Here is an 11,160-nt window from a genome sequence, read left to right as displayed (position 1 = left end):
CTCCACTTGCAAGGTTCTGAGAACAGCTAATATAAATATTAGTGTGAATGGATTATAAAAGAAAAGAAATTCCAAACTATATTTCTCGATGTAAGGCCTAAAATTTCATGATAATAGTAGTCATATGCATTAAATAGTCAATGTACCGATTTCATTTGCAGAAATACAGTCCCTTGTTGTTGGAGTTGCCCTAGATCCATAGCCTTTAACAGACTATCAAAAATGGTAAACTAAACAAAAAAGGGAAATAACTCAGACTATAAGGCAAAATTGGTATGAGAAAATATGCTTTAAACTTTTAATAACTGTTACATATGTTTTGTGGCTTCTGTTTTTACAGATTTCCTTTTTGCCTCCAGAGTGTTTCGTTATGGCAGCCTCCAGTGAACAATGACATCCTTTGACAAATACAAATGCCAAAAAGCCAGACGAAAACAGTGGCCTTGTTTCACTTTTACTCCAAGACAGTGAAATGGTGCTCTTAAAGTTTTGTTATTGACTCTCACTGGAAAAAAACCAAACTCCTGACTGGACCTTTTTTCCCCTGCCCTATCCCAGTGTTCTTACAGATGCTTGACTTAGTGACATCATGTAGTAGGCCCTGAAGTGCTGTCATAATTAAGTTGCAATGGTTTTATACACTTCCCCATTTCCCAACAGCTTTCTATCAGTTCTGCATTCTTTTTCCTGGGGCCTGATTTTCCCATGTTATTGGTTAGCAGATAGGCTTGTGGCCTCTTTTGTTCCAACCACCTATGAAAAACGTCAAAGAGCAGATGATCCGTGCTATTTTCACGCACTCTGCATCATTATTACCACTCCCATCTACTTGGCACTGTTGGTGGCCTCGCTTCCTTTTGCTCTGATTGGCTTCTTGTTATGGTCTCCGCTCCAGTCAGCCAGACGGCCGTATATCTACTCCAGACTAGAAGACAAGAACCACGCGAATGGAGCCACATTGCTTACTGAATGGAAGGCTGCAGGGAATGGGAAAAGCTTCTGCTTTGGCAGTGCCAATGTTTGCCTCCTGCCAGATTCTCTGGCAAGATTTAATAATGTTTTCAACACACAGGCCAGGGCTAAAGAGATTGGCCGGAGGATCCGAAATGGGGCAAGCAGACCACAGATCAAAATATACATAGATTCTCCTACCAACACATCCATCAGTGCAGCGAGTTTTAGCAGCTTGGTCTCCCCCCAGGGTGGAGATAACACTAATCGTACTGTTAATGCTGGCATCAAAAGGACAACATCAATGGAGTATAAAGGAGACAATTCTGGCTCAAACAACAGTGAGGATAGTAGAGAAGATAAAGGTGGAGCTGGAGAGTCAAATGAGGGAGAGGAAAACAGTTGCATTGTCCGCATAAATGGAGAGGATAATGGCCACATGTCAGACACAGAACCAGATACCGTCAATGGCCAGGCTCATGCCAGTGGCCCAGCAGAGCCCTCACTGGAAGGTGATGTGGAGATCTCAAAAACACCTAACCACAAACAGAAAGAAGGCGATTCTGGGAGTTTAGACAGCTACTCTGCTTCACGAGAGTCCTTAGTTAAAGTTCGTGTTGGAGATGGTACAGTGGACCAAAGCACTGTCAACAACAAGCTCCTCTACAAAGCTTCAATCATGAAGAAGACTTCAGTGCGGAAAAAGAAACATACAGATGAGACCTTTGATCATGAGATCTCTGCTTTCTTCCCTGCCAACTTAGACTTTCTGTGTTTGCAGGAAGTGTTTGACAAAAGAGCTGCAGAGAAATTGAAAGAGCAGCTTCATCACTATTTTGAATATATTGTCTATGATGTTGGGGTCTACAGTTGCCATGGCTGCTGTAGCTTTAAGTTTGTGAACAGTGGTCTACTTTTTGCCAGCCGCTATCCTGTTATGGATGCTGCCTATCACTGTTACCCCAACGGAAGAGGAACGGACTCCTTGGCTTCCAAGGGAGCCTTGTTTCTCAAGGTAAGAGCCTTTTCAAAGCCATAAATACTGACTCTACGGATGTGATAAGTTACTAAGTTACATTATTTTCTCTCAGTCACTTCTGTTAGCATTCAAAGAGGCACTATTCAGATCTAGATTACCTGATGTAACCTATATATAGGTTTTGTGGCCTAGATACTGTGTTAAAGTGATGGATGTGCATGAAATAATGAGGGGCTTTTGGGAGTAGAACTTGAATATAATTTCAAGTGTCAAAAATTGAAGTAGTTTTCATGTAATTTTAGTTTCTTTTTTACAGAAATGTCTTTAGTAAAATGCACAAATTCTAAGCTTCGTAACACGAGTATAGTACAATGGACATTACTATTGGAAACCAGCTTATGCATGTTGTGTGTTTATGTGGGAATCAAAAGTCTAAATGCCAGTAGCGTAAAACTGAAATAATTGCAATGAAACGTATGGCTGTCTCTTGGTTGCAAAAGAATTGTTAAGGAGAGACATGAAGAAGAGTAAACAGAAAAAATATGCCTGGGACACTGGGGAGCCAGAGAGGTTTTTCACTTTATTAACACAGTTTACTTAAATTAACTAATGGTCGTGAGAACAGGAAGCCTGGGGTTATGCTTCTGTAAATCATGAAAAGCAGAAATAAAAGTCTGCATGTAATGATTTGCTTTTCCAAGACTAGTGGCTGTTCATGAGTAATTCTTGGATGAATCTGGCTGTGCTCTTCATAAACTGGAAAGTGAGCTCTTCTAATTTGTGATTAATTGAGAACCAAAACTTTGTGGAGAGATCCAAATCTGTAGACCCAAACCCAGACAGATCTGAAGATCTCCTAGGATATTGGATTTCAGACTTTGTGATTTAGTCACAGTTTGGAATGTGTTTCACTGACTAAAAACTGATTTTTTTTCCTAATGCTAGCAAAATATATTAGGTGCTCAAATTATATGTACTTTCTAGTGCATATGCTCACAACAAAAAAATTAATTTTTCAAAAAAAATCATTTGCTCTCAACGAAAGCCATTAATAGCCATTAAAAATATGGATTGTTAATAAGGATCAGTGGGGTTTTTTGTACCCACTGTTTGTAACTTGTAAATGAAGCAAAAACTTTTGGTATTGTGTCTTGTGTAGACACCCCAAATATTAGAATTTGCAGTCTGATAGTACTCCAGTATTTCATAGACATTTGACATAGACAAAAGCCTATCTATATCTGAATGCAGGTTTCCAAAAATTGGGTCTAAGCTTTCTATACTGTAGTCTTTTATGTGTTTATAAACAGCTAAAGTTTATTTTTTTCATCATGAAGTGCTGCATGCAAAAAAGGAACATACATGTGCAGCGTAAATACTACCAGGGTCATAAAGGCTACACTTCAACATATGCATATATTAGGGATTAACAGGTTAAAACCAATCTGCTTTCAGCTGCTCATTGCTGAGTCAAAGCAGGCCGCAATGTCTCTGTTTCTCTTGCAGAAAATTAAGCCTGTTTTCAAAATTCCACTGGGATGATGAACTTAATTATGGATTCAAGTTGTTAAGTAATGTTACAGTTGAGCAGGGAATAGGGACCCATTATTATGAAGATTCAAAGATGACTACATTCTTTCAAATATGACAGAATTCTGGCCCAGCTAAAAGACCATTTTTCCTTATGTCTGTGTCATTCTGACATGCTGTACTTTATACCTAAAATATTTTTCATTCTGAGTTAAGTCTATCCTGATACAAAATGATTTCCTGTCCTAATTGTACATTAAGTGATCATTGGTCATTTCTTTCTTTGACAAAAAAAAGTAGGAATGAACTATTTAATTTAGCTTTGAAATAAAGTAGGTTTGAAGGTTGTTTTTCTTGATGTAGTGTTTAATCAGCAACTGAGTGTGTGTGGACTCTGGAGACAAAAGCTACAGTAAGTAAAAGCCTGGCTTGTTTTTGACGTCAGTGAGAAGCAGTCCATTAACTTCAGAAGTCCTGAGGTCTTACGCTTTGCTACCTTGCCGCTATCCCAGTGAATTGTAACTGTGGTTGGAAGGCGTCATTCTAGCCAGTGCTCTGCCATTCAAAATGGACAGCTTATAGATACTTCTTTTACTGGCTCTTACAATATTTTTTATGTATCCAGTCCTACATTAGCGTTTATCTCAGTGTGGTTTCAAAGACAGTAAGAGAGCGGTGCAGAACAAGAGTCTCCTAATTGCTTTCCATTCAGTAGTGGCATGCAGTTAAGTCTCTCTGCCCTGTGCAAAGTCTGTGTTTTTCAGTTCTTCATTGAAAAATGAGGACATTCAGAAATGCTCCCATTTCTGAAGTAGAAAAGACATCAATTTAGTTTTGGTTTGCAAATATACTTACAAAGACTGTTCCCTTTGCATAGCTTCCAGCTCTGAATAAAGGAGCAATTGCTCTGTATGTTGTTTGAAGAAAAAAAAAAAGCTGTGAAAAGTGAGTGAGGGGAGATTTGTGTATTTTGAAAATATGGATAAAATCACTTAATGTTTCCACTCATTAGGAGGATGAAGCCTTTATTCAAATCTTTCTGAACCTCATGGAAGACCCAACATCCAAATTCTAAAGAACGTTCAGAGAAGGAAACTGGTTCTCATTTAATAAGTATGGTTGGTCTCCTTACTACAAATACAGATGTTAGGAAGATAAATTAAAAGTCTCAGAACTAAACATTTAATGAAGGCTGAATTATTTTGAACAAAAAGGCAAAACTGTCTTGGGGGCAATGTGTTACTAAACAGATCCCTGCTGCCAAGGTCCAAGTGTTTCACACGTTTTTTCCTTTTGGAATAGGTTCTGTTTCCAGTGAAGAGGAAATGATTTTCCATTGCCCACCTCTTCCCTGCCCTGCCTTCACCATCTACATTGTAAAGTTCAGGTGGAGATTTGGAAGGATTTGAGAGATTTGCTTAGTCATACAGAATTATTTTACTTGAGAGACTTATACAGCTCAAGGGTTATTATTAGTAGCTATAATAACGATCAGTGCCTATGTACTGCTTTTCATTCATATGTCTCAGCGCATAATAAAGAAAGGTCAATATCTGCTTAATAGAAGGAGAAACTAAAGCACAGGAAGGTAAAGTGATTTGATTGTGGCTTACCACTGGGGGTGTCACAACCAAGGAAGGAAGCTGGAAGTAAATCACAGAGGCTTTTAACGCTCTTTCATACTACTGACTTCATGCTGCCTAACAGCTATCTGGAGAACCGCGCAAAGGAATTTTGCTAGGAAATTTGTCAGTTCTCTTCCTAAAGATGTCTGCCACGCGGGGTGCTGCTGCTGGCCTTTTCCTGACAGATTACAGACTGGTTTTTCCATCGGTATAGGCCGATGCTTTCCAGGTCAGCCTCCACGAAGGCATGAGGGAGACATAGTTGCGAGGGACTACTGTGTAAAGCCCATTTTCTTCATAACTGGAGGACTAATTTATGTTCAGCACTTTGATCTTCTGCCTCCAATCTGGGGTTCTCTTTGGGATGTAAGAGGGACAGAGTCACAAAAAAAATATGTAAGAAGGGGGGAAATGTCACTTACATCTAAGTGACAGTTTCATGTCTGAAGTGTTAAACCACTGTTCCTAGTTGCCGCTAAAGACTCAGAGAAGTAGTTAGCAAATATATAAATCAGCCAATCCATTTTTATACTTTGACAGTCTGGGCCCTTGGGAGACTCTGCTGTAACTCTCTGTTCTAGCATTGCATTTCACATTAATTTAAAATGCCTGAGAAAAGAACCCTTTAGTCTGCTTTGTAGGTTTTATAACTCCACTTGTCTCTTGCTGCTGCTCTGCTACAGACAGAGGAGGGAAATGGGACTGACCCAGATGCTACCCTGTGCTGGTGATTCTAACTAAAAAGCGAGCTTGTGTATATCTGTATATACTGCGATGCAGATTGCAGCGTTCTCAGTTACTCTGCAGCTGTTGGTTTGACATGTACATAAGTTTAATTCACAGTGGTTTTGATGAATTTAAAGGGAGTTCTAAAATACATGTCCCTTTCAGAAACTGGATGATGATTTGCAGTCAAACCATGTTTAAGAGGTATCAATGAGTGCTGAGCAGAAATTGCGTAATGCATCACCTGTTTGTAATTTACCAGAAGGTTTCCAAATGTCAACATCCATCTTTAGATAGAGGGATTAGTATGTAGCCTTAGTTAGACTGTCTTCCAGGGATGCTGTGTAAGTTTTGGACATTAGTGTAATAAAACCAGAAAACAACCTTAACTTGACCTGATGAATTACTGAATTGGAGAGCTTATACAAATTTTTCCAGTTGTATCAATCCAATAAAAATTGTCACTTCTGCTGACAAGTTTTGCCTCTTTCTTATCCGTAAGTTGTAATAGCTGTAACTGTAAATCTAAGCCATACTTGGGGTAGGGAGGTGAGTGAAAGAGGTGTTATTCTCAAAATGGCTATTAACTGAGGAAGTTTTGGAGTGGTTTGCCTCCCGCCGAAACTGGGATATGTGGAAGTATACTGTATAGAAGGCTGTTCTTCCTTTCGTTCTTAGTAGAAGATTATTATGGGTTTTGGCATCTGCCAAGAGAGAGATTTTAGCAAAAATAAGAAAGCTTGCTTAAAACACAGTATGTGAACACACAGCAAAAGCAAAACCCCAGTCTGGTGGGTAGTTTGAACAGCTAATAGTATTCTAACAAAAGCAAAAGGAAAAAATACGTCTTGTGGTTTTTGCTAAATTTCTGAAAGAACATGTGTTTAATTAATATTAATTCCTAAGCTTATTAACAGATTTACTTTTCAAATTCTCTGAAAATTAATGCTGTTCTCAGGAAGTACAGTAATTGTGCGGATAACATGTTATTATTCATTGCTTAAAGGAAACCTAGCAACCTTTGCTTATGTGCAAAGCTAACTTGTTTTCAGAAGAGCTGATATGGTGGTAACAGATGGTAGAAGGAGTGGTAGCTCTGACTGCACAACTGCTCTGAAGCCCGTTTTTTACTCTTTGCTACTCTGGAGGTGCCTGCTTTGTCTGATAAAATGAGGGTTCCCTGAATTAACCTCTGTGATTCTCCTTTTTGATACTGCTGATGTAGATACATGTTGCTTGGGTAACTTAAGCTCTCCTTACTGTCCCATGCCAACTTGTGTGTGTCATGGCTGAGAGCGAAGGGGCAACTTCTGCTACACAGCTGCACAACATATTGAGGGGAGGCTTTTTTACCTAGGAATAACACAGAAAATGGGAATGGCTGTTTTCTGACTCCAGTAAAAGATCATATCAAGATTTCAGTGGTTAGATTTTCTTGTCCGTGATCAGTAGTCCAGTATCTACAGTTATCCCATGATGTATAAAAGAAATGTCTAGTGCTGTTCATGAATTTGTTTAGAGAACTCTAAAGCTGTGCCATTTAAGTCAGGAGGGTAACCTAAACATTTTCCACATGTTCAGTTACTGCTATAAAATGTTAATGCAGGAATTGGATAGAGTCCAATAAACTGCTTGAGACTTTTTTAAAAAAGAAAAAAAAAAAAACCACCCTACCATGGCGCTGTACCATGTTCCTTCACTTTGATGTAATTAACGTTATTAATCACAGTCTTTTTCTCGATCATTAATGGGGACAAATTACAACTGTTGTGCACAGTGAAATACAGGTTTGAGAGAATGTGAGTTGTGGGCTTTATCCTCTTCAGAAGTGGAAGAGCCCTTCGTTCATGGCACCAATTTACAGCCACTTTCCCTCACATATAAGCTTAATGAAGCTTTGCCAAATAACTAATTGTCTGAGTTCATGGAACAGTAATTGTTGTCATGTGGTAGGTGGGGAAAAATAGGATTCTGAAATAATCAAGTACAAATGTAGCTAGAAAGAACTGCAGAGCACCAAACAGAATTTTAAGCTGACCGTTGTAACATTTGTAACTTCTTTATTTAAGATGCTTTAATAACATATTTATTATAATAAATTCGTAACTTAGTTAATGCATCTTCTTCAGAAGCTGGTACACATCCCTGAAGGCAAAAGGCAGAGCTGTCAGTGTACTAAAAATAAGATAGATCTTTTTACACTATGTCTAAACTAACCAAAAAACTACTACAAAGAACACAAAGTACAGGAATAAAATACATCTTACCGCTAATCTACGTCATCTCTGTGGGACAGGAATGTTTGAATTGTGAATGTGAGTAGTTGCAAGTTTTCCTTGGCATCTTAACAGTAGCAGGAATGAAGACTGTGCACACAGTTTGTCTGGCTATTCCAGTTAGTTTCTTGGTGCCGACCCTCCTGTTTGTCCTGGGGAACCGCTGTAATGAAAAAAAAATGTCCACAAGGGGTTGATACAATTTGGGAGATTATGGAATAGTTGTACTGGAAAGAAAGAGAAACTGTATTTTCCATTTCTTTCATTTGTCTTCCTCACTCTATTTTTGCTCATTATAGGTCCATAGGATGTCTGTAACGACAGTCCCACAGTAGCTGAAATAGGGAGGTACAAAGAGTGTACTTTTACCAGCGTGCCTCAGAGCATCAAACCAGGGAAGTCTGAGCCACGAGTGTGTGTGGAGATAGTGCTACTGATGCATAAACAGTTGTTTTATCTGCAGTAATTCACTTGAATCTCATGCTCCTGGATTTTTAATGGAGCTTCCCTTGAACTTAAACAATATTGACTACATATGGTAAGAGGAATATTTCTGTGGGAGTAAGTCACTGTCACATCTCCTGTAAAGTCTGTTTCTGTGCCCTGCTCTTATTCTCTGTCTGGGGTGTTTTATTTCCAAGATAAACAGTAACTCAAGGCCCCTGCTTGGATGACGATCTTTACAAATGCAGTGTTCATGCTTTTGTTTCTAAAGAGAGAGGGTTTTTTTTCCACAGAGCATGCAGGTGTGCCTTTCAGCCTGGCTAGTTTTTATTAATAGGATCATCATTAATTTGGTTCTTGTCATGACTGTAAATTCGTTTGCTGTAGAGGTCTATTACTTTGGAGACATACCCTCTTCAAAAGAATAATGCAGGAATCAGTACTACAGTTTACATCTATTCCAACAGCAAAATCTCCACCGTCATGGTCAACTAATGAAATGAATGGTTTTGCTCATTACAGTCCAAGATGCAATTAAACTATAACGGCTGAAGCTAGAGCTAATCTGTGTAGCATCCCATTTCCCTGAAGGAGTCTTAATGCTGCAGTCAGATTATTTACCTTTCCCAGCTTTGGCCTTATTGGCCGTGTGTAGATTGTAGGGTGATATAAACTCCGTGGAACTCTTTTTTCCAGGAGTACAAGAAAATTTTAGCTCTCTTCTGGTTTGTGCATCTGGATTTGCTTCCCATGAAGGGAATGTATGTATGACTATAAACCCTTCACATTGGAGGGTACACTTTTAAGAACCTGTCTACTTTATTTAGGATTTTTTTGAATGGCGCCTCCTGGCAATGGGAAGCTTCTAGACAATGTCACTGAAGGTTAAGTTCCCCTCTCAACAAACCTTTTGTTTTTGTCTACACATTACTGGTCAGTGCTTGAGAACCTAGTTTGATTCTTTTAATCGAGAGAGATTTCTCGTGTGTGGCATGGCCCAAATTTTTAAGCATTAAAGAATATTTCCTTCCAAGTAGCCGATGATTTATTAACACAGTGATGACATGTTTCAAGCTGGTTTTTAAGCTGGTATTGAAATCTCCCTGGTATTTAGGTAGCATTTCCCTGTTTTTTGTATAAGTATCTGTTGATGCTTTTCTTGACATCCAGATGTAATAGAACTGTTTTGCACTGCTGGGACAGCTGTGTGTAAATATAAACTGTTAAAGACAAGATATTTGTCATGTTTGCAGCTTTGTATACTTCTTATACTGGAGTATGGTAAACATGAGATGTACAAGATTTTCTAGTTACGTCAGAAAATGCCCATGATTGATAGCAAGTAATGTGATTGAATTTACAGTTATTTCCTTCACTCTAGCTCTAAAATTTCAACTATTGCTATTCATTATGCTGGGTTTTTTTCTTGTCAACAAGAATCTTTCTGCCATAGCCTTGTTGGCTTGATTTCTTTCATGAGCATTGTAACTTACCTGACACCAGTCTAATTGGAGGACATACAATCCTCAGTCCATATAGGACAAGCTTTTGATACACAATTATGGGAATATACAGAGTTTTGCCACAGTACAGCAAAATATCAGCATGGTCTCTCCAGTAGATTGCACTAATGTGCTATGGCATAGAGATGAAATATTTTAATAAAAAGAAGTACTTGATGTCAAGTACTTTTTTGTGTATTTGATAGAGGCAGCACTCTGACTGCAAATAAAAATTCAGAGCTGTCAGTTTTACACTTACGTATTTAATTTACAGGCAGGGGACAAATGTAAATACGTAGCAGTAGAAATTGGCATTTTGAATTCCAAACACAACCTTAGTACGCTTTCTCCTTTATGGAAAAAAGTCGCTTTCTCATCTGTAATGAGCTTTTTATGCCCCCCCCAACAGCTAAGAAAATGTAATGTTCAGTGGTGTAACAGGGTGAGAATCCACTCCTAGCTTCCAAAGGTTTGACTAGTTTGATTACTTAACCTTTGCAGATGTACTGAGAATTGGAATGTATTTTGCCTACTTCAGCATAATATTGAAAAATATTAATTTGTTTCTGTTACATCATTGGGACACTTTATTAAACCACAAATACGTTTGCTCAGTTTTAATTTTTCCTCTGTGTAACATCAGAGTTTAACAGGATATCACATAAACTTTTTCCCCTTGTAATAATTATCATATTTTAAAATATTGGGAACTTAAAAATATATTTGATATGACCTTCCTGTAAATTTCCATAGACATAGAAGAGTCCATGACATGACTAAGACTAGACAATGATTTTTTAGAAAGCAGTATCTGAAGTAGTTCCCTATAGCAGGGTAATTTGATGAATGTATTACTGATACAGAGCTACTAAAGTAGAAGAGTTGAGGAGAACCTAAGTTAGGCTTATGGTGAAGGAGCCACTCTGCAGCAATTTGCTTGCTTTTTTTTTTTTTTTTGTAAATGTGAATTTAGAAGTTTATTCTGCATTAAGCAGCAAAAATTATGTTCTATTTGTGAAGTGCTGACTTGGTTTGGTGGAAGTAGAACCTTCCTGCCAAGATCCACGTTGCAGGCTGAAGTGAACGTTCCGTGTTGCCTTCCTGCAGGACTGCCACGTAGCTGCTCA

The 11,160-nt window shown here is 38.4% G+C and overlaps 1 protein-coding gene across 1 annotated transcript in view; it reads left to right on the top strand.

Moving 5' to 3' along the window:
- The first annotated feature begins 597 nt into the window (after positions 1-597).
- Positions 598-11,160, top strand: part of SMPD3 (sphingomyelin phosphodiesterase 3) — a 31,051-nt gene continuing 20,488 nt past the window's right edge. The window contains exon 1 of the mRNA XM_054200973.1: positions 598-1,966. Coding sequence (XP_054056948.1) covers positions 629-1,966 — 1,338 coding nt within the window. The 5' untranslated portion in view covers positions 598-628. The remainder of the gene's footprint in view (positions 1,967-11,160) is intronic.

This window comes from Rissa tridactyla, chromosome 4, assembly GCF_028500815.1.
Source record: "Rissa tridactyla isolate bRisTri1 chromosome 4, bRisTri1.patW.cur.20221130, whole genome shotgun sequence".
Lineage (NCBI taxonomy): Eukaryota > Metazoa > Chordata > Aves > Charadriiformes > Laridae > Rissa > Rissa tridactyla.
Note: the sequence above shows the minus strand (reverse complement) of the source record. Positions and strands in the feature narration are given on the sequence as shown.